Source organism: Typopeltis vanoorti, chromosome 24 (assembly GCF_054136105.1).
Source record: "Typopeltis vanoorti isolate ZY-2024b chromosome 24, IOZ_Tvanoo_1.0, whole genome shotgun sequence".
In the NCBI taxonomy this organism is placed as follows: domain Eukaryota; kingdom Metazoa; phylum Arthropoda; class Arachnida; order Uropygi; family Thelyphonidae; genus Typopeltis; species Typopeltis vanoorti.
In genome coordinates, this window is record NC_143572.1 from 46,878,623 (window position 1) to 46,903,880 (window position 25,258).

The window sequence follows — 25,258 nt, forward strand, 5'->3', positions numbered from 1 at the left end:
AGTAGTTATGGTATTGGGAAAGTTGGTTAAGACCACATTCAGGAATGGGTGAATGGATTATGAATATGGAATGGAATAAAATGGAATATGGAGTGGAATATTGTATGGGAGTAGCATGGATTTCTGAATGGTAGAGGTCTTGCATTAACAATTTACTTTCTATAATAAAGTGACATTTGAGTTGGATAAGGAATATGACTATACCATGATACTGCTGAACTTGTAAAGATATTGTATAGGATACTGTATGGAACTGTGTTATTTAAATTGGAGTAAATTGGGATGGATATAGCTGATGACATGGATAAGAGTGTAGCTAATGCGCAGACATCAAAAATTAATATATCACAGATTACAATTTAGGAGACTGCAGGTAACTATTGGTGTACCAGTGGGCTCTACTTGGGCTACTGTGATTTAATTTATATGTTAATGATATAAGGAGTGATTTTAGAGAGATATTCCTTTGTTTGTTGATAATGCAATAATAGAAGAGCAGTAATTAATGAAAGTAGTATAGAGATTTAAATAAATTGACAGTGTGGGCATGGATAATAGTTGTAAGACTTAAGGTTATACTTTGGGTGGAAGGTATTGAGCTGCATATTATATTGATGAAAGTGAACTGCAGAAAATTGATGAGGCTATGGATTTGATGGTGATAGTGAATAGGGAGTTGAAGTTTATAGGACATATTGCAAAAGTAGGCAAAATAGCTCAAAGGATCGCCTGAATGTTGAAGAATTAGATTGATAAGTAGAGGTAGAGAGATTATTATCCCTCTCTATATCTACTTGTGGAGAAGAACAGAAGCAAACTTTGAAAGGCCATATTTTGATTACTGTGTATAAATTTGGTTGATGGAGAAGTGATGGAGTAAATCCAGAGGTCGGTGACCAAGGTGATAGGTCTGTGGAGTATTACTCCTTTTGAAGATAGATTGAAGGTTTGTAATTTACAAAATTTGGTTATTGGAAATAAGAGAGAAACATATAAGTTGCTAAAAGGATTTTATAGTACTAATGCAGAAGACATTTTTCAGCACATGACATGAATTGAGTAAACATGGGACCACACCTGGCCATGAGGACCAGATTTTTTATTTGGCAAGAGGTGAATGAATTGAATTGGTTGTCCAAGGGGCAGCGAGTGCTTTGTCATTCAATGAGATTAAGGAGAGACATGATTGATATTGTGCGAATAATGGTTAATATGGATCTCCAGTAATGAGTTTTCAGACTCCATGTAGATGTTAATATAATAATAATAATGATAATAAGTATCATGAAAAAAAAAAAAGATGTGCAGTTTAAAACAAAACTGAAAAGTCTTGACAAATTTTAGTTCAGCTATGTCATCAGAATATCTGTTTCTGGGTATATACATGAATACTATTTGATAATTTAATCCCTGGAGTCTCTTTTCAGTTTAGCAAACAGTTTCCTTCTTTGTATATATCTAAATAAATAAATGTGCTGATTTCAGATTTCCTTTATTTGGATTTCAATCTCTTATAGAAAATTGCATTCCCGATGTTGTTATAATTCATGATGGAGTACGCCCATTTATTCCTTCTGATGTTCTTGAAAAAGTAGTAGAAGCAGCTAAGGAAAGTGGAGTAAGTAAGTTAATAATTATGATATTTTGATGAATCATCAGCCTTTGCATGTATAAATGTTGTTTTTAATGACTCCCCTTGTTGTTTATGTCTCTTTAAAATTAACATTTGGGATTTAGTATGTGAAATGATAATTATTATTATTATTATTATTATTATTATTATTATTATTCAGGCCTCCATGGAATCAAAAGACTCATCGTGGGAGGTCCTTCCTTATCAAGACTTATCGAGGGAAGGTCCCCCCCTAAGAAACACAAAGTCTATCATACCACTCCTTGAACTCATTGACCGTTCTTGCTCTCACCACTCCATCAGGCAGTGCATTCCATGGTTCAGCCACCCTCCATGCAAAGAACCCACTCCTTACCCTCTTGCTCACAGAGATAGAAAAATAGGTGTTATTACTCATACTGTGCTAGCTAGAAAAATTTTAAATTAAAAGGATATGAAGGGAAAACTAAAAAAAATGTTTACTGATATTGTTACTGGGATATGATTGAGATATATTGGTGAGGGGTTGTTATCATGGGTAGAATGGGATGTCATCCCTGTGGGGCTGTATGGGAAGGGTGTTGCAGGAGAATGAGAAGCAGATTCTTTGCATGCAGAGTGATTGGTGAGCAGAATACATTGCACGAGAGTGTGGTTAGTGCAGAAACTGTGAATAGATTTAAATTTTGATGATCTTTTTGCATGAGAATATATGAACCTCTTGTGATGAGTCCTTTGACTCCATGGAGGTTAGATAATAATAGTAATAGTGAGCTAATGTTTATTTGGAATAAGAAAAACAAATTAAGTATGTATATCATGCACAATTTATTATACACAAACTTATTGTACAAGTATTTTTTAAAAAAATAAGTAAAATGTATATGATCATTCATTTTAAACATTTTTATGGAATTTACAACCGTGTTAAAAAAAACTTTTTTTATTATCCCGACGTTTCGATCTTCACATCAAGATCATCATCTGGAGCGTACATAAATATACAGGACAAGCTGAGTTACATCATTAACTGTAAGCTAGAGAAATAATGATTTGATCACATGTTATTCTAGTGGGAAAAAAAAAATTAAATAAAAAAATAATAAAAAATAAAATAAAATAAAAAATAAATTTTTACATCAAGCTAAATTCTATTTTTACAATGACAGGAATAAACATTCTTTTAGATGGTTTTCTTTCAGAAACAATTGGTGTCCTATTTTTAGTATTACAATTCTTATTTTTGATTTACAATACTGGATTTTCTACAGTCCTGTTTATAGTTGTTCTTGGTGAGGAAGGTCGAATATATATACCTTCCATATGTTTGGGATTTTTAAACCATCATTGTTGTTCAGATTGGGGTGGTTGCTGATAATCTCACAGGCTTCCTTGAATTTCCGTTCATACCATGTTCTAGTGTGATGTAGACAGCTGGTGGTTTTCCAGTCAATTCTGTGTAAGGTATTCAGGGCATGATCAGAAAGGCCAGCTTCACCATAGTTATTATATTTAATGTGTCGTTTATGTTCTTTTTGTCTAATAGGAATAGTGCATCCTGTTTCTCCTATATATGGTATGTTGCAAATACAATAAATCCGGTATACTCCAGGGTGAGCTAGTGGAGGGAGTGGGTCTTTGGATGAGTTGAGTAAGCTTTTTAATTTTGCAGGAGGTTTAAAGGTGGCTTTGAGGTTGTACTTTTGTAGTACTCTGTTTATTTTGTCTGATATTCCTTTAATGTAGGGAATGGTTATAGTTTTACTGTAGTCTGGTTTGTCTTTGTTTTTTATTGTGGTTTTGTAGAGAATTTTGTTTATAGTGTTTTGGCTGTATCTGTTTTTTTTGTAAGTTATCTGATAATTTTAAATTCGTCTTTCAGTGCCTGTTCACTGGAACAAATTGTCTGAGCTCTGTTTTTTAGCGTGCTTTTTGTGTTGGGTGGTGGTAGGAGTTTATGTGTATATATTGTCCCGTATGTGTCAGTTTTCGGTAAACAGTGAAGGAAAGATTGCCCGAGGGAAGACGTGTGACAAGTGTATCTAGAAACAGAAGTGTGTTGTGTTTTTCAATTTCAATTTTGAACTGTATGCGTTTGTGTTGTTTGTTTAGGTGGCTAAGGAATGTGTCTAATGTTTAGCGGACATGGGACCAGATCGTGAAAACATCGTCAAAGTATCTAAGACAGACTTTGGGTTTTAGAGGGGAGGAATGTAGGGCAAGTTGCTCAAAATGTTCCATATAAAAGTTAGCAATAGGGGGGGGGGGGATAATGGCGAGTCCATGGCTGTGCCTTCTTTTTGTAAATAGAAGGCGTTTTGCCATACAAAATAACCTGACCGTAATACATGTGCAAAAAGCACCGTGATATCTGGAGGGAATTTGTTCTGTAGAAGAAGGATTATGTCATTGATTGGGACATTCGTAAAGAGGGCAGAGACGTCAAAACTGACTAATAAATCATCTTTTTCTAATGTAACGTCTTTGATGATGTTTATGAAGTGTTGTGTGTTTTTAATATAGGAAGGGGAATGACCTACCAACTCCTTGAGTGTTGCCGCTAATTTTTTGGCTAAGTGATACGTCGGGCTATCAATTCCTTCAACAATAGGTCTTAGTGGGGTGTTTTCTTTGTGAATTTTTGGTAGCCCGTAAATTCTAGGGGAGCGCACATAATGAGGGAACAGTTTTTTGGCTGTATCTTCGGGCTATGTGGTAATTGATTTAAGTAGTTTCTCTGTTTTATTTTTTGTTCTGTTAGTTGGGTTGTAGTTAACTAATTTGTATGTGTTATTGTCAGAGACCAGCAGATTCATTTTTTCTATATAAGTGGTACGGTTCAAAATGACAGTGGCATTTCCTTTATCGACTCTGGTTATTACTATGTTCGGATTTGTTTTAAGTGATTTTATCGCTGTTAATTCATGTTTAGTTATGTTGCTTGTTATTGTTTTGTTATGGTTAAAAATGTTCGCAGTTTCTATACGTATTTTGTCTGCTATGTTATTAGGTATGAATCTTAGGCCTCTTTCCATATTACAAATAACTTCAAGTTTGTCTATCGTTTTCGGTGCTATAGCAAAATTTAAACCTTTGTTAAGTATAGAGATTTCGTCTTTGTTTAGAGCGTGGTTAGATAGGTTAATTATGTTATTGATACCTGTGGGTGATTGGTGGCTCCTGTTGTTCCTTGCTTCTGGTTGGTTGTTGTTGTTCACTGTGGCAAACTTTGAATATGGCGGCTGGTTTTGTCGTTCTTTTAGTCTTTGAAATTTGGAAATTAGGTTTTCTTTCTTCGTTTGTTGGATGTGGCTTGCTGTGTTGTCCATAATCCTTTCTTGGATTATCCAGATATCTGTGTTTAAGTAGCTAGACAGCTCCATTTTTTCTTTTAGTAACTGGTTTTGTGTAGCGGCTAGGTTCTTTCTGGTAGCTTGGATCTGCTCTCTCAGTAATGCTTTCTCCATGCGGTGGTATATTCTTTGTGCCTTTGTTGAAGTGAATTTTTTCTTTAGCCTGATGCAGTTAGGAGTGATATCGCTGTCCCTACACCTTTTTAAAAACGCCAGTCGATTGATCAAATTTGAAACTTGGATCTTCAGCTTACCGTAGTGATTACATCGCTTGTGGGTCGAATCTCCATGAATTATCGTAATCCTTTCTTTTAGGGTTACATGGTGATAAAAACCGTGTTAAAAAAAAGTTTTTTTTAACACGGTTGTAAATTCCATAAAAATTTTTAAAATGAATGCTGATCACCATGTAACCCTAAAAGAAAGGATGTATATGATCATCTTTTAATAAAAGATTCCAAATTTTTATTAAGTTCTCATCCGACACAATATGCTTATTTCTTTCTTTACTATGTATCTACACATACTGGCCACTGAGTTAGAAACTTCACAGAAATCAGTGATCTCCATATAGGCATGCAACTACCAATACCAATCCTCTTCAATTCCCTGCTCATAGTTCATTGAGATATGGGTTGAGAGCAGCCTCCATTAAATGCTTTGGTCCATTGCTACACACACACACACACACACACACACACACACACACACACACACACACACACACACACACACACACACACACACACGTGCACGAAGTCATGTTTGTCCATACAAGCCTTTTTCATTTTTCAGATGATGCCGATCTCATTCCTGACAGACTTAGGACAATAATTATGCCTCTCAGACAAGCAACATGGGTTATTTTTTTGCTGATTAAACACCTGGGATATCTCACCTTTTAAGAAACCAGGTCAACTCTGCTGTTTTCAAAATTGTGGCTCCAGCCAGATGAGCAGATGCAATAAACCCTTTATTGAACTCCAAAAGAGCTTTTGTTTTTCCCATTGATCAACACTATTAACAATTACTGACCAGCAGCATTCTTAAATAGGTGCCTGGAAAACGTGGTGAAGCATGACCAAGTATTTTGCATATATGCTTCATAAAGGTTTCTAATTCAGTGATTGGTATTTCTGAATGACATTCTAAGCAGTCACAAATCAACACATTTTACTGGATTGAAGTGTGTCAAAAGTGGACCTATAATTTTAATAAATAGTAATGAAGAAATTGTTTTTGTCATTAAAAATTATGCTCTATTTGGGCCGAAAATCTTGACATGAAAATCTTGTGGAAATTTGTATTGGACCCGTAGTGTTCATCAAATGCCTCAATTTTTTCTGAAACCATCTTTTCCTTTAGGCATTTCCAAAATCCATTAACTATATCTCTTTCATTTCACTGAAGCCTGTCTGTCAGTGTGATTGAATGGTGAACAGTGCTCATTATATTATTTTTGTGGACTCATCTACCATTTGAGATTAAATAAACTTTAATAACATTAAATTTCTGTTTCAATCTTTAGATTGAGGTCATCTTCAGGATTGTATACACACACACACACACAATAAAGCAACTAGCACTACAATTGCAAGCTACTTCATGCCTAAAACTAATTAACTTGCTTAGTGTGACCTCTTATGGTTTAAAAAGAAAAATAATAATAAATAGTAATAATAAAAATAATTAAGTATAATTTCTGGGAAATTCCCATGCTACTCCTCTTAAACACTATTAATATAATTAATGGCTATTTTAGCCTGTTTTTGTTTAGGAGTGTCCCTTATATTTAATACATTGGCTAACATAACTCAAAAGGGGTATATATATATTTTAGGGCATTATGGGTGAGTGTAGAAGGCAATTATGGCAGAATAAAAAATGTGGAAAAATTATGTACATACCTTGTTTTTGGTTTAAAGATGCCTTCTAAATCCAAGCTCTTGTTGAAAGGTTGTATGTAAACCGGGGGGGGGGGGGGAAGAACATGGGGATGTGCTTGAGACACGGGAAATAAGTTTGGGAACCCGGGTTACTATCAATGATATATATATAAATATATATATATATTATTTTGTTGTGGGGAAAGGGGGAGAGGAAAAGAAGGGGAAGGGTATCCTTATGTGGAAACTGGGGCAAGGGTTTACGGGGTGTGGACCGTTTCGGTCATCGTCTGACCATCGTCGGAACTTTGTGGGAAAAACTTATTTCCCATGTCTCAAGCACATCCCCATGTTCTTTCCCTCTCTCCCCCGTTTACATACAACCTTTCAACAAGAGCTTGGATTTAGAAGGCATCTTTAAACCAAAAACAAGGTATGTACATAATTTTTCCACATTTTTTATTCTGCCATAATTGCCTTCTATATTCACCCATAATGCCCTAAAATATATATATACCCCTTTTGAGTTATGTGAGCCAATGTATTAAATATAAGGGACACTCCTAAACAAAAACAGGCTAAAATAGCCGTTAATTATATTAATAAAAATAATAATTAATTATATCAGTTAATTAGAAAATTCCTGTTTTTGTCCTCCAATTATTAAACCTTTAAATTAATCTTTCTACTTTATATTAACATATTCCTCCACAGTTTATTCTACTCAATTCTTTTTCTGACTTATGCATTTTAGCCTACAACCCTTTTAAAAAAAGTTGTTGACCTTTCTTTATTGAAGTTATATTTTTTACTTTTCAGTAGCCAATAGCTGATATGATCTTAATTATTTTTGTTTTTCAAGTTTGGTACTGTAGGCAATATGAGGATGAGCACTGTTGTAAAGATTATATCCTCACATGCTCATTCTGAGATTGCCTAGAGGTTGGCAACTTTTTGGAGTGAAGAGCTATTTTTAAAATTATATCTGCTAAAAAAAAATTAAGGGAGCTGCATGTAGTGATGAGCAACCAATGGTTCGCAGGCTCCATGCGGCCCTCTCAGGTTTTTTTTTGTGCTGTCCACGGTGTTTGTTTTGTACGGCAGAATTAGTATTATTATTATTATTAAACAAGACCTCATGGAGTCAAAGACTCATCTAGGAGGTCCTTTTATCTCGCACACATCTCATCATACCGGGTCTTAAACACATTCAAACTCCTTGCAGACACCACACTCTCAGGCAAGGCATTCCAATCATTCACAACTCTGCACGAAAAAAACCTGCCTCTCACTCCCCTACTCACACCCTCTTTATACAGTTTCCAGGGATGACCTCTGGTTCTCCCCTGATCTCCCACTATTCGCTGTAGAACTTCTCCACCATTGATCCTATAGCAACCCCTTACCAACTTGTAGGTCTCTATCATATCTCCCCTCTTCCTTCTCTCCACTAGTCTCTGCAAATTACATCTTTTCAATCTTTCCTCATACTCGACATTCCAGAGGTCAGAAACTACCTTAGTCAGTCGCCTTTGGACCCTTTCCAACATCTCCTCATCCTTCTGAAAACCAGGTGACCAAATCTGGGCACAATAGTCCATGTGTGGCCTAATCAAAGCCTTATACAATGGAACAAGAATCTCCCTACTTCTACACGTCAGTGTCCTCCTCATCATTCCCAGAAGTCTTTGTGTTGTCTTCACAATTTTGGCGATGTGACCCCTAAATTTTAGATCCTTATCCACTATCACTCCCAGATCTCTTATTTCCTCTACTTCCAACAATATTTCTTACCAAGCATAAATTCTGCATCCCATCTTTGTTTTCCAAATTTTAAAACCTTACATTTTGCAACATTGAACTCACACCCCCATTTGCTTGCCCAATCACTCAATTTATTCAAGTCTTCTTGCAAGGCCACAACATCTTCACTACTCTTTATGGTTCTTCCCAACTTTGCATCATCTGCAAACAACTGAATATCTCCATCCAAATCTTCGCCAATATCATTAATATACAAGTTAAATAGTAATGGCCCTAAAACAGATCCCTGAGGCACTCCACTAGTGACTTTCCTTTTCCTGGATATTGCACCCCCATACACAACTTGTTGATACCTATCAGATAGCCAGTCTCCAATCCAATGCACTAATCTAATATCCAACCCCATCTGCTCTAGTTTGACTGTCAACTTATCATGAGGCACTCTATCAAAAGCTTTTGCGAAATCCAAGTATATTACTGTGTATCCTTCTCCTCTGTCCAAGGAAGCAGTCACTTTATTGTAATAAGTAAGTAGATTACTAAAACACGACCTCCCTTTAGCAAATCCATGCTGTCCATCAAAGATTATACCATTGTTGTCAACCCAACTCTGGATTCTAGCTCTCACAAGCTTCTCCAACAACTTAACCACAACACCCGACACACAGATAGGCCTATAGTTTGATGCTTGAGTTCGATCACCTCCTTTATGAAGTGGCACAATCTTGCCCTCCTTCCACTCTTTAGGGACTTGACCAAGTGCAAGACTCGTATTAAAAAAATATGTCAAGGCAGGTGTCAACTCTCTGGCACATTCCTTCAGAATACGCGGTGATATATTATCAAGTCCCACAGCCTTATTTACATCTAGTTTACTCAACTCCCCAAACACCTCTTGCTCACTTACAGTCAGTCTCTCCTCCCCATCATCAACTGCTCTTAATCTCTCCATGAAGTCACATTCACAAGATTGAAAGATCTTTATGAACTGCTCATTAAGTATCTCCACCATACATTCTGCAACAGCTGTCTTTATACCATTTCCTCCAATCAATGTCATCCTTCCATAATCATTCTTTCTTTTGCTGGCTACATATCGAAAGAACTCCCTAGGATTCTTTTTAGCTTCATTAGCTAACTGCTGTTCATACCTCTCTTTAGCTACTCTCACCAACCAAGTCACTCTCCTTGCCTGGTCTTTGTAGAACTCATGAAATTGGTTACTTCCACTTCTCTTATGCTGCCTCCACAATGCCCTTTTTCTCTGTATTGCATGCTTAATCTCTTTATTCATCCATCTCACACCTAACTTATTTAACCTTCTCACCCGTGGTATACATTTAGACATTGCATCCACTAAATATTTTTTGAAAATCCCCCAAGCTGCATTGATCTCTTTTCCAGCTAACTCCTCATTCCATGCTACACCTGCAAGCTGTCTCCTGAGCTCTTCATAATCACCCCCCTTGTAGTTCCACATATACCCTTTTTTCACAGGGGTCCTTGCACTGCTGGCAACCACCCAAGTAATCACCTCATGGTCACTTTCACCAATTGGTGGATGATTTGATACCTCATTGATAATTACATCCTCCGATGAGATGACCAAATCCAAGACCCTTAATCCTCTTGTGCCTTCTGTTACATACTGTCTGAGGTAGTTATCCCTCAAAAACTCAAGAAACTCATTTTCTTTACTTCCAGTTGCTATCTCTTCATTCCAGTCTATATTGCCATAATTAAAATCACCCATAATGATCACCCTTTTCTTATTTGCTTGGCTTATTTGACTATACATTTCACTATCACCACCATCCACATTACCAGGTCTATAACAACATCCCACCAAGTATTTGATTCTATTCACCTCTATCTCACACCATACTGCCTCAAAACCACTGGCCCCATTTCCCCCTTGCATCTCTACCTTGTATGGACATAACTCTTTCTCTATCATCAATAGCACTCCCCCTCCCTTTTTACCCCTTCTATCCTCACGAAACACATCATACCTTTCCATCTCTATTCCTGTCAGGATGTCATCCTCATCTAACCATGTCTCACTTATTCCGACAATCTCTGGGTGCACAGACGCAATTAGTGCAACCATTTCATCCGCCTTGTTTCTTATACTTCTAGCATTGGTATACAAACACAACAACTCATTTCTGGATCTACAGCTAGTTCCACTGATACCACTCACTCGATGTGATCTCTCCATGCTGGACTGGGGCCATTTCCCTTTCTGCTTCTTCATTTTAGAACCCTTTGCAATTCCATCTGTTTCCTTTTGATCCCTGATCATCCCATTACTTTCCTGCCTACACATTCTCTCACCTCCTCTTGGAGCATCCACCTTTCTCACGCTGTGTATCCCTGTCCACCCTGAGCCTCCCCGTTTCCCTGCTCCTCTTGCACACCCATTCTCTCATTATCTATACTCATACCACTCACTTCCACATTCATTTCCACTCCTTCAATCTCTCCTGTCTTACTCTCCTGCTCTTCCACATCACTCCCCTCTTGATCTGATTCATTCTCTCTATTCACTTCTCTACCTTCCAGCAGCAGTCTCTCCAAGCGACTCACACCATAACCACTCAAATGCAGTCCATCGCTCCCATACAGCTCACTTCGTCCCTCAAACTCATTCCACACATTAACAAACTGTACTCCCATCTCCTCACACATTTCAGCCAGAATATCATTCATAATCCTTGCTCTCCGCCTCATTTCACCACAATCATACCTAGGCAACACACTGACCACCCTTCCTGTCACACTATTCTCCTTTATCTTTCCAAGCAGTCTCCTGACATTCATTTTGACATGCTCTTTGTTCTCTCTCAAATCATTTGTTCCAATTAATACAATTAACTCTTTTGCTCGTTCCCGCCTCATGTTCAATGCCTCAATCACTCTACTCATTTTACCGCCTGGAAAACATACCTTGTGCATTTTATCCTCTAGCACACCTTTAATAATGGAGTCGCCATACAACGCCACTCGCTCATCTTTTGTTAACTCTTTCATGCCATCATGATTTATTTTAATAGTGAATAGTATATTTTAATTAAAAATCTATTTTATGAATGTTGATTTTTACATGTGGATTTATTTGTGCAGGTTAAAAAATTAAAATATACCTAAATAATGGAAAATAAATTAATACTTTCTTATCAAAGAAAAAGAAAATATTCTTTATGTGGATCGAACCGAGTATTTGATTTACTATTTAATTGCTCATCACTGCTTTAAATTTAGAAACTACATTGAAATATATTATAATTAAATTATTTATTCAGTTTTTTTTTACAGTAACACGTTATCATACTTGGAAAATGCAGGGGTGGCATGTCACATGAAATTATATGATATTTTTAAATATTAAATAATAAAACAAAGATTTCCTCCTCCTTACAAAAACGTGTATAAAATCCAATAACATACCTATTTTTTTAATTTAAAATATCTTCTTAGTGCGACTTTTGCTGTTGAACTTCTTGGGATAGTTTCTCAATATGTGGCAAATACGTCGTAATTTTCATTTTCAAACATGACGAATAAAAAGGTTTTCCTCGTTTAACAACTTCTTGAGTGGCCACAGAACTAACAATAGTTGTATTTCTTGACGCTTTTATCCATTTAGCCTAGTGTGATATATTTGGTTTAATAAATTAAAACAACATAAAACATAACTTAAGTAATTTTAATTGGCATGAATAATTAAAACAAATATTTGACAAATAAGTGGGTTTATGAATTCTTGCATTATCCATGATAATCCAAGACGAATGTAAAGAAGGATTATCGCATATGATTTCAAAGGGTTCAAACGTGAAAGTATTACATTTTTCAGCATCGCATGTACTATTTTCAATTGTAAAATATCCTTGACTTAATGTAAAATGTCCTTAATTTATTGCAGATGTTTCTAATTTTCTAATAGTTTCTTAGTTTCTTTTTTTAGTTTCTAATTTAATAAATAACATTCATTTTGCATTATTCAAATATAGATTGTTTAATAACGAAAAGAGCTGCAATTATTCATTCAAAGAACCGTATGCAGCTCCGGAGCCGCAGGTTGCCAACCGCTGCACTAGACTAACTGCACGGACATGATAAGGATAGTGCAATAGAAATGTGTCAGAGAGAAGATAGAGAATGTGTTGCCCTGCTATGATAATAAAGAGTAGAGGAGAAGCGATACTGAATGAAATGATAGCAAGAATGTGAAAGAAGAGCGGGCCGGAATATGTGGATGCATGGATTACATTTGAGGATATAATGGAACTATGCAAGAAATGGATTACATTTGAACACAGAAGGATGCAGATATTTGGAGAGACTTGTTTTCTGGATAAGTTAGTGTGTTAGGGCAGGGAATCTGGAATAGCAAGGGTAGAACATAGCAGGAATGACCTCATGTAGAGGTGGTGACTTGAGAATTGAAAGGATGTACATTATATTGCAGAACCAGGTGGAGTATTTGAAGAGCAATAATTGCTGTTTCTGTTTTTCTGTATGCCAGGAGCATTAGGAATAAAGGGAATGAGTTTGTGGTATTGACTGACTCACTGTCTCTAATTGTTGGTATTAGTGAAACTTGGTTAAATTCATTCATTCATACCAGTGTCGGCACATATCATCTTTTTCATGAACCCTGGCAAAATTTTAGCCATGTGTGATGCGTAGTTCTCATTTGGCAAACATTTAAAATGGCCGTGTTCACATTTTTCATGGAAATGGAAAAAAAACGAGTTTCGTGCAGTGATAAAACCCTTTTATTTGAAGAAGTGGATGGCCATGCAGATCAAAGCCGAGTTAGATGCAGTTCATGGGGACTTTGCACCAGCATTAAAGACTATTTATTTTTGGATAAATGAGTTTAAACATGGTTGTAAGTCCATCAAAGAGATGAACTGCATTCCGGATGCCCAACTGAGGTCACTACGAAGGAAATGATTGACAGAATCCATGGTATCATTATGGAATACTACCGAGCGAAAGTGCATGAGATTGCTGAGATTGAAGGCATCTCGACCGAACAGGTGTATAATATCCTGCACGAAAAATTGCACATGAAAAAGCTCTGTGCACATGATGGGTGCTGTGATTGTTGACTGCCAATCAAAAATGCATGCGAAAAGACATTTCAATGCGGCAATGTTTAATCACAATTCGTAGGAATTTTTGCATTGCTTCGTGACTGTAGACAAAACTTGGATCCACCACTATACACACCTGAGTCCAAGCAACAGTCAAAATAGTGGACAATGTCGGTGAAAGAGCACCGAAAAAAGCGAAGACCTTGTCAGCTGGGAAGGTGATGGCCACTGTTTTTTGGGATTCCCAAGGAATTATCATGATAGACTATTTCGAAAAGGGTAAGACAATAGCAGGATTCTATTATGCGTCATTGTTGGACCGTTCAAAAGAAAAAACGGCCAAGATTGGTGCACAAAAAAAGTGCTCTTTCATCAAGACAATGCACCATCTCACACATTGGCCATCGCAATGGCAAAATTGCACAAATTGAGGTTTGAATTGGTTCCAAATCCACCCTATTCTCAGGACTTGGCCCCATGTGACTTCTTGTTCCCAAACTTAAAAATTCAGCTCAGTGGGAAAAAATTTTCTTCGAATGAGGATGTCATCAAGGCTGTTAATGAGTATGATGAAAATGAAAAAAATGATGAATTTTGCACAATTTGAAAAATCCTACTTTTTTAGATGGGATGAAAAAATTGGAAACTCACTGGATCAAATGTTGGAGACTATGTTGAGAAATAAAGGTGATTTTTTCCGAAAAATTGTGTTTTTTTTTACCATACTTTTCAAACAACCCTAGTACATCAGCATATTTCAGCAGGATAATTATTCATAATTGTTCATGTTATAGACTCAGAATGAAAATGATACTAATGGCTTTGAGAGTATATGGTGCAAGATTTCAATCTTGCACTATATAGGAGAAGTTAATTGGGATGTCATTACTGGTATATCATAGACTAGGTGATGAGTAGGAAACGTTTAGGATAATTAGCTTGGAAGATGCAAAGCAAGTGATCATTATGGGGGACTTCAACTCTAGCAATATAAACAGGGCAGAGGAGGTAGTCTAACTAAGAGAACTTAATTTTTGAACTTCTTGAGGGAAAACTATCTTGGGCGGTGTGTGGTGGAGAAACACAAAGAACAAGAGTTTTGGGCTTGTTTGAAGCATCAGAGGATCTGATTGTGACTGTGATGTCATACTTCCCCCATGTGGCAAAAGTTACCAAGTAGTCCTCTGACATGGAGGATGAATAGCTATTTGAAATATCAGAGCAAAAGGAAGGCAGGCACCTATCATGGAATTAAGAGAGGTGCTTGCCTGAAAAGAAAAAAATTGTCGACAGCAATGGCAGATTGTATGCTTCTAACGAAGAAGATAAAGTTGATGTCAAATGGATGACTAGAGAAATTAAAGAGGAATTGCAAATGAAAAAAGAGATTATGGAAGACACATAAGGAGAGAGAGAGAGAGAGAGAGAGAGAGATGGAGAAACGTATGAGGAATACAAAACTTAGGCTAGGAAGGAGATTAGTAAGGAGAGAAAAATTAGTATACTAGAGGAGACCAGCACTGCATCTGAAGGAAAATCCCAAGGAATTTTTTTGCTATGTTGTAAGTAAAAGAAAAAATGATTGTGGGTAGCTTACCTAGCTTGATGGAGATAAGGCTCAGGTGACCAATGCAGATGACATAGTTGAAGATTTTAATGATCACTTTCTTAGAGTGTTTCATCCTGGTAAAGTCAGCTTTATTCCTAGGGGGGATAAGCGGTTATGAAGTGTTAGAGGTTTGTTTATTATTATATTAATGTATATACTGCATGTAATAAGGCAGGGGAACTGGATGGCATTTCACTAAGTTTTAAGGGTATGTGCTATGGAAACTGACCGTGCCATTAATTTGCCTGTTTAGAGAAAGCTTTGCAATGGAATAAATTCCTGGAGAGTAGAAGGAAGGTAAGATAGTACCATTGCATAAAGGCAGTGGTAGAATGTAGGTATCAAACTATAGGCCAGTTTGTATTTCTTCTGTAGTGGTTAAGATTTTGGAGAAATTTTGTAAGAACTCATATACAAATTGAGTAGATGGGGGAAATATTATTTATAGAGGCTAGATTTGTTAAGAGATGCTCTTGATTTATTAATCTGGTTACGTTTTATGATAGAGTAACAAGTGTAGTAGATGAGGATAAGACATACACTGTCATCTCTTTGGATTTTGCAAAGACATTTGACAGAGTGCCACATGACAAGTTGGTTTTTAAGTTACAACATATGGATTTGGATATTAGGTTAATGGATTGGGTTGGTAACTGGTTTTCTGATAGATATTAGAAAATTCTTCTACTTTCATTCTTCAGATCATTCAGATACACTCAGATCATTCTTCTACTTCCTCAGAATGATTTCCGCTGATTGTAAAAATATATTATAAATGCACAATTTCCTTACACTGCATTGGTAGAGTTTCAAGATATATAGTATGCAATGTCTAAAACAAGTCAATATTAGAACTACTTTTAAACCTGTTCACACCCTAAAGAATTTTCTACATTTGTTTGCCAAAAGAGAGTATAGCTTTTGAAGAATATCCTGAACTATGCAAGATTCCATGTCCCTGTGGTAAAATGGTGGACAGAGTATGAGAGGAGTAGAAAATTCAGTATAAATGTGGTTTCACTGCACATTTTTTTTCAGAACATCATGAAAATTGTTGGTCCTTTGTCTATGCCTTATCTGGAATGCATGCAATTTCTTTTCAAGGATGTTAATGGATTTCTCAAGAGGTGATATGATCATATGCTACCTCAAATAGGAACCAGAGACTCTCGTTCATCATGACATTTGGAAGTCTGTCATACATTTAAGAAACCTCTAAGATCTCTGTTATGCCAATAACTGTCTAAAGATCTTGTGCAACAATGAACATTTTGCTCTTCATGTGTAAAACAATGTGACTAATCTAAATTATTATTAATGTTATATATTTCAGAACAACTGTAGTTAATGTGAAAATGAAAACGTACTAGAGAATATATGTTTATCTTCCTAAAACAAAGCTGTACATTGGCAAACAGTAAAACATGTAGAAGGTTTGTGTATTATTATATTAAATCAACAAGTAAATCCCACATATAAATTCTTTTTATCCTTACAATATCTTTCTTCATATTTTTATGGTGTGATTCCTAGTTTGGGATTATTTTGGAATTGTGTTTATAATCCTTTTGGAAATAGAACTTTCACAATTTATTTTTGAGCAGGAGGAGATTGAATATTGAAAAGAACATGTGTAAGAAAGTTGTTGAGTAGCTTTTAGAGGTGAACTGGTGACTCAAATTTACAAATAAAGTTGCAAACTGAAGAAAAAATTTGATTAATGTGGCCACGCATGCAGATATGGTGCAGTTGTCTGCATGGATAGAAAAATCAGAACTCCATAGAGGACTCAGGAAGTTTAAAGAAACAGTCATAGAAAAGGGAAAAAAAGTGTATCAAAAGTTCCTTGGAAGTAAGTCAGCATTTGTTCTGAGAAAAAATACAGAGAAAATTGTAAAAAAGCAAAGCTGAACACAAATCAGGAGAAGATAAACATCAGGAATGTGACAGAATGTTCTGGAGGGCTATAGAAAAACTTAGAAACAGAGGAAAGAGTACTATCAGAGATGATAAAAGAAATCAGAGTGACATGAAAACTGAAGATAAAGATATTCCAAATGTCTCAAGTAATTAGTTTAGCAATCTTTCAAATTACTTTGAAATATTGCTAAACAAAACAAGAATGATAAAACAATATTAGAAAATATTCCAGAGCAATGCATTCAAAGTACATATCATTACATGATGTAGAAAAAAACCCATCAAAAACCTGAAATGTGGGAAGGTAGCTGGAGTAGTTTATTCTTGGCCAGAAATGCTAAAATAGGAGGTAGAAAAGTTTTACAATAGCTGCATTTTATAAAGTTTGCCAAAATGTGTGTCGAATTCTGGATAATTGGAATAGAACTTTCATAGTACTCATCCGTAAAAAAGGAAACAAAACAATAATTCAGTGGTTTGAGAAGTGTTGCAATCTTCTGTGAAACTGTCCCAGCATAAGGAATGGCAATGATCCCTATGCTGGGACAGTTTCCCAGAAGATTGCAACACTTCTCAAACCATATGAAATAAGAGTAACTTTCAAACCATTCAAGACAGTCTGCAACTTGTTAAGATCACCAAAGGATAATAATAATGCTTTCTTCAAACATTCTGGCATTTACAACATCCTTTGTTCATGTGGTTTAAATTACATAGGAGAGACTTCCAGAAGTTTGGAGATAAGAAAAAAAAACACATATTATTAACGGAGACGTTAATAATAACAGAAAAAATAATTCTGGGTTAGCCCTTCATTTGTCGAATACCAATCACAACATTGAATGGGAAAAAAGTTCTATGCCATATTTAGAGGAAGACTTTCGTAACTGAAACTTCAAAGAAGCTACTGTGGTAATCCGTTCAAAAGGCAGCCTCAATAGGAACCAAGGGATAATCAAGGGATGACATATGGAAGACCCTCATAAGATCACTTAGCACACCAGAATTTAACTTCGCTGCAAATTACAGAACGCACTTGCGTAACAATGTCTGAATCGCACACACACACACGTTCCATGTGTTTGATGTAATGCGTCTTTTGAATTTGCATAACGTTTAGTACTCATGTTTCTTTCATGACCTGTTTTAAGCTGTTTTATCACCTTATGTATGCCCAGACAAAGCCAGCTGTCAAGTTGGCAGAACTAGTCAGCTCAATTTGTTATTAAAATCTTCAGCCAATATATCCCGGTCTAATTTTATTATTGAATTAAAGTCAGTGGTTGTAAAAATAGAATTATCATGAAATAAAACAATGTGAGATTTACAGAATCATTTTCCTACTATGTGTTCCAGGTAAATATAGCCTTGAGAAAGGGCCAAGAAAAATTGTAGAAGGGAACTTGGAAAAGAACAAGCTACTTTCTGAGAGTAAACTGAGACTGTCAGGATCATATTTTCAATTAGACAAATAGCTGAGAAATTATGGGAATATAACAAGGATCTATATTTAAGCTATGTAAATCTATCTGGAGAAAGCATATTACAAGGTGCTAAAAGAAAAACTACTTAAAACTACCTAAAAAGCTACCTAAAAACTAAAAGAAATAAATGAAGTATTAAAATGGTACATGGAACCTGAGAGGATTGAATCGACCTGAAAATATGTGTAGAGAGGTGGAACGATTAGACATTGAACTACTTGGATTGTCAGAGACATTCTGGAAAGGTGATATGGAATTTTTAACTGCTCTTCCAAATGGAAAGGTATATAAAGTTATGGGAAATGGAGGAAGTGAGGCTAGAAAGGGAGTTGCATTCATTATGGAAAAGGAGTTCTCACATGCAGTTATTAATTAATAGGAAATCTGAAAGAATAATATCAATTTTTATAGAGTCAAAACCAAAACCACTGATGATTATACAAATTTATACACCCACCACATCTGAAAATGATCAAGAAATTGAAGAATTTTATGAGAATAAAATAGAGGAAACTATTCAAGATATTGGAGGAGTGAAAGACAGGGTGTTAATTATTATGGGTGATTGAAATGCCAACATAGAAAAGAATAAGTTCTGTTGTAGGCTTATATGGATATGTTCTAAGAAATGATAGAGGTGATAGATGTATTGAATTTATGAATTTTGTTTAAAGATATGAATTTTATTTAAAGCATAAATTGATAATTGCAAACACTGTTTATGAACAAAAAGCAAGCTATACTTGGAGATCTCTTGATGGTAAATATACTAATCAAATAGATTTTATTACGATCAGTCAGAGATATAGAAATGGAATAAGAAATGCAAAAGTTATGCCTAGTGCCAACTGTGGATCGGACTATAGACTTGCAAGAATTACAATAAATATAAAGCTATAAAAAGATAACTAATAGATTTAGAACATTCAAGTGGAATACAGATAAATTAAATAACGGTAACACTAAGACTTTATTTCAGAATAATATAGCACAGTATACTGAAAAGAAAGAAAACCTCAACAAATGGATCAAGATAAAAGAAGCAGTATTGACTGCAGCAGAAAAATGTATTGGAAAAACAAAGAATAAATTTAAAAAGCATGGATGACTGAAGAGACAGTAGAACTAATAGATAAAAGAAGAACCTGGAAAAATAACCCCAATGGAAATGAAGAATATAAAAGATTAGATAGACAAATAAACAATAAATGTAAAGAAGAAAAACATAGATGGATCAATAATAATTGCTTCGAAGTAGAGAAATTAGATAAAGAAAATGAAATTATAGAGTTACATTCCAAAATAAAATTTATTAATTACCAAAAGAAAATAACAAGCCAACAGTTAAAAGATAAGAATAAGACTGTTATTATAAATTCCGACGATAAGATACAAAGATTGAAAGAATACTTAACAGAACTGTATAATGACCACAGGCCTGGCAAACCTATGATTAGTGTTCATTCAGAAAACCAGGTATACTTAAAGAAGTAAGCACATTAAAAGAACTACCTAATGGCAAAATGACTGGCTGAGATGGAATAGAATATATATATGAAGCAGGCATATACCAAAAGACTTCATAAAATCTATTTGCATTCGGATACCCAAAAAAAAAAAAAAAAAAAAAGAATAATGCAAACGGAATGTAAAGATTTTGAAACAATTAGTATCATATCCCATACTTCAAAAATGCTATCAAAAATAATAAAAAATAGAATTTATTTAAATTAAGGGGATATTAAATCCCACATTGTTTTAAAACCGAATAAGAAACTCAAAGATTGGAATCAGAGAGTTTCATGCCGAATATAGTAAACTATAAAAGTATCGGCGATTACTAGCATGAGCTAATGCAAGTAGTCCTAGTACGTAGTACAATCTCGGGCAACTCACAGCAAATTCTGATCGCTATTCTTGGTATTTTCCATAATGTAAAAACACATTTCCTAGGAAATGTATGCTGTTATTACATTATGGTGGGAAGTCACTATCCAGACCGGTTTCAGCCTTTTTTTGAGGCTTCATCAGTGAGTAGCTAGACCAAATAGATACCAAAGGGTATAGTCTCTGATTCCAATCTTTGAGTTTCTTATTCGGTTTTAAAACAATGTGGGATTTAATATCCCCTTAATTTAAATAATGTTTATATCGCCAAAATGAAACCTATTGGCTCTTTATATTTAAGTAACTTAATGGTCGCACCTTTTTGACAACTCGTATAGCAGAATATATAAGTTCTTTTCGCTATACCCTTTGGTATCTATTTGGTCTAGCTACTCACTGATGAAGCCTCAAAAAAGGCGGAAACCGGTCTGGATAGTAACCTCCCACCATAATGTAATAACAGCATACATTTCCTAGGAAATGTGTTTTTACATTATGGAAAATACCAAGAATAGCGATCAGAACTTTACCACCTTTAATGCGAGTTACCCAAGATTGTACTACGTACAAGGACTACTTGCATTAGCTCATGCTAGTAATCGCCGATACTTTTATGGTTTACTATATTCGGCATGAAACTCTCTGATTCCAATCTTTGAGTTTCTTATTCAGTTTTAAAACAATGTGGGATTTAATATCCCCTTAATTTAAATAATGTTTATATCACCAAAATGAAGCTTATTGGCTCTTTATATTTAAGTAAAAAAATAGAATGTTTTCTAGAATTCAATTATTATTATTATTACCCCAAGACCTCATGGAGTCAAAGACTCATCTGGGAGGTCCTTTTATCACACACACACAGCTTATCATACTGTGTCTTAAACACACTGAAACATACCACACTCTCAGGCAAGGCATTCCAATCATTCACAACTCTGCATGAAAAAAAGGTGCCTCTCACTCCCTTACTCACACCCTCTTTATACAGTTTCCAGGGATGACCTCTGGTTCTTTCCCTATCTCCCACTATTTTCTGTAGAACCTCTCCAGCATTGATCCTATAACAACCCCTTACCAACTTGTAGGTCTCTATCATATTTCCCCCCCTTCCTCCTGTCCACCAGACTCTGCAATTTACATCTTCTCAATCTTTCCTCATACTCGACATTCTAGAAGTCAGAAACTACCTTAGTCAGTCACCTTTGGACCCTTTCCAACATCTCTTCATCCTTCTGTAAACCAGGTGACCAAATCTGGGCACAATAGTCCATGTGTGGCCTAATCAAAGCCTTATACAAAGGAACAAGAATCTCCCTACTTCTACACGTCAGTGTCCTCCACATCATTCCCAGAAGCCTTTGTGTTATCTTCACAATTTTGGCTATGTGTTCCCTAAATTTCAGATCCTTATCCACTATCACCCCCAGATCTCTTATTTCCTCCACCTCCAACAATATATTCTCAACAAAGCATAAATTCTGCATCCCATCTTTGTTTTCCAAATTTTAAAACTTGACATTTTGCAACATTGAACTCACATCCCCATTTCCGTGCCCAATCACTCAATTTATTCAAGTCTTCTTGTAAGGTCACAAACATCTTCACTACTCTTCATGGTTCATCCCAACTTTGCATCATTTGCAAACAACTGAATATCTCCATCCAAATCTTCATCAATATCATTAATATACAAGTTAAACAGTAATGGCCCTAAAACAGACCCCTGAGGCACTCCACTAGTTACTTTTCCTGGATATCACTCCCCCACACACACAACTTGTTGATACCTATCATATAGCCAGTCTTCAATCCAATGCACTAATCTAATTTAATATCCTTAGACTAGTGCATTGCCATATAAATGAACAACAAGAAGGATTCATGCTAGGATAAAGTACAATTAATGCCATTTATGAATTAAAAACTATTATCGAAAGATCAATAGAAATAAATAATAACATATATCTCTGCTTTATAGACTTTCAAAAAGCATTTGATACAGTATGCCATGAAAAGTTAATAGAAATGTTAAAAGACATTCAAATTGATACAGAAGACCTCAGAATAATAATAGAATTATACTGGAATCAGAAGACAATTATAAATTATAAACAACATTAATAATGAAACAATAGATATCAAAAGAGGAGTAGGACATAGGTGTATAATATCGCCTATGCTTTTCAATATATATACAGGTGAAATGATAATGAAAGAATATGAAGAAATGGAAATGGGAATAAAAATAAATGGCATTAGAATTAACAATATTAGATTTGCTGATTATATGATTTGGTGTTCATAGCAAAATCAAAAATAGAGTTATTACAAATTTGGTTGAAATAATAATCAAAAAGAGTCAGAATTATGGCTTAGTATTGAATACAGCAAAAAGCCAAGTATATGGTAATAAGTAAAAAACAGCAACAAAACACAAATTTAAGAGTATCAACAGAATTTGTTCAAAATGTAAAGGCTTATTTAGAAGTAATGATCACTGTTATAATAAATTTAGTTTAATCCTTTATCCAAGGGTGAGCAAACAAAGTTTGCGCCTGAAAATATCTTCAGGATTGGGGTAAGGTAGTACAACACCAGGCAACTCATAGCAAAGGTGGACCAAGCTAACATCACTCCTATCTCAGTATCTCCCATAATGCAAAACACATCTCATTGTAGATATGTATAATGTTATGCATTAAGGGAAAGGGCCACTACCCAGACTAGTTTCGACCTTTGAGGTCGCTTCAGTGGGAGCCAGGCCCAGAAGTGGAGATACCAGGCAGCAATGGTGAGGTCATCTTTACCTATAGGAGTTGCCAAATGGTGTGCCACCTTTTTATTAAATACTCTGGATTTAGAGAAAGATGTTGAAAGTTTATTTTTCACTTGGTTAGACTATAATAAATCTAGTTTAATCCTTTATCCAAGTGTGAACAAACAAAGTTTGCACCTGAAAATATTTTCAGGACTGGGGTAAGGTAGTACAACACCAGGCAACTCATAGCAAAGGTGGACCAAGCTAACATCACTCCTATCTCAGTATCTCCCATAATGCAAAACACATCTCCTCGCAGATATGTATAATGTTATGCATTAAGGGAAGGGTCACTACCCAGACTAGTTTTATACTACCTTACCCTAGTCCTGAAGATATTTTCAGGCACAAACTTTGTTTGCTCACACTCGGATAAAGGATTAAACAAAATTTATTATAGTCTAACTAAGTGAAAAATAAACTTTCAATGATCACTGTTGTTCAAGAATATCAAGAATAGCTAAGGAAAAGGAAGCATTTTGGAATAATAAATTACTAATGACCTCTGGAATAAATAAACAGACTAAAATAAGAATAATAAAATCCTGTATGGTCCACATTGAATTATGAATGTGAGACTGGACATATACAAAATCCATAATCAGGAAATTGTAGTCCTTTGAGATGTGGTGCTATAGAAGAGCACTGAAGATTTCTTGGAATGAGAAAAAAACTAATGAAGTGGTATTAAGTTAATGGGAACCAAAAGAGCACTCATGGAAGACCTTATAAAGAGAAAGTGCAAGATGGCAGGACACATATTAAGTACTGGAAGGGAAAATTAGAGGGATGAAGATCTCCTGGTAGACCAAGAACTTCTTGGATTGATGATGTAAAGAAATGGATGGGTAACAAGAACTATTATGATATCAAAAGAATTGCAGAGGATCACACACTCTGGTGTACCATGATTGCTAACCTCCAGATTGGAGAAGCTAGCTACTTGAGAAGAGAAAAGCTGTTCAAAGCACTAAATGGGATATTATATTATAGTAAATGGGATATTATATTGAGCAAAACAGTTAGACTTGAGCAGTAAGAGTCAACAGTTAAAAATTGCAGGAAGTACAGGAGGATGATCTAACATAAAATCAAGTGTGAAACGAGGGCGTGCTTGCATGCATGCACGCACGCACGCACGCGCACACACACACACACACACACACACACACACACACACACACACACACACACACACACACACACACACACACACACACACACACACACACACACACACACAATCTCCATTGTTATTCATCATCTATATGGATATTATAAGGGAAGTGGCATTAATCCTGATATTACAACTGCAAACGTTAATCTCAGCTTTTCACTTTATGCAGATAATATTATACTCTTAAATAAATCAAGTACAAGTCTGTAGGATTCCCTGGCTAAACTGAATAATGGCTGTAATAAATTTGATATGAAAATCAGGTACAAAATGACAAAGACTGGAAATAGGCAGGAACATTGAAAACACCAGCTGCATCTTGAATAGGGAACTTTAGAATAAGTAAAACTTTTCAAGGCACAAATTTTAGTGAAGATGGCAAATGAAATTTGGAAATAGACAACAGAATAAGCAAATCTTGTATGGCATGGAGTCTGCTAAATAAATTATATGGAAGGAAAAAGAAATTAGCCACAAGTGTTGTACACAAGATAGTGTTCAAATGAATTTTAACTTATGGATCTGAAAACTGGGTTAGAAGTAAAACATCTGATCAGACTGGAGACCACAGATATGGGTAATAAATAGATGGTATCAATGGCAATATTATGTTAAAAATTGAGATAGCAGGAATAAA

General features: G+C 35.4%; 1 protein-coding gene across 5 annotated transcripts in view; it reads left to right on the forward strand.

Moving 5' to 3' along the window:
- The window catches only part of LOC150093161 (D-ribitol-5-phosphate cytidylyltransferase-like), a 132,050-nt gene that overhangs the window by 27,993 nt on the left and 78,799 nt on the right, over positions 1-25,258 (forward strand). For all 5 annotated transcript variants that reach the window (XM_090413867.1, XM_090413865.1, XM_090413869.1 and 2 more), the window contains exon 4: positions 1,518-1,618. In XM_090413867.1, coding sequence (XP_090269993.1) covers positions 1,518-1,618 — 101 coding nt within the window. The remainder of the gene's footprint in view (positions 1-1,517; positions 1,619-25,258) is intronic.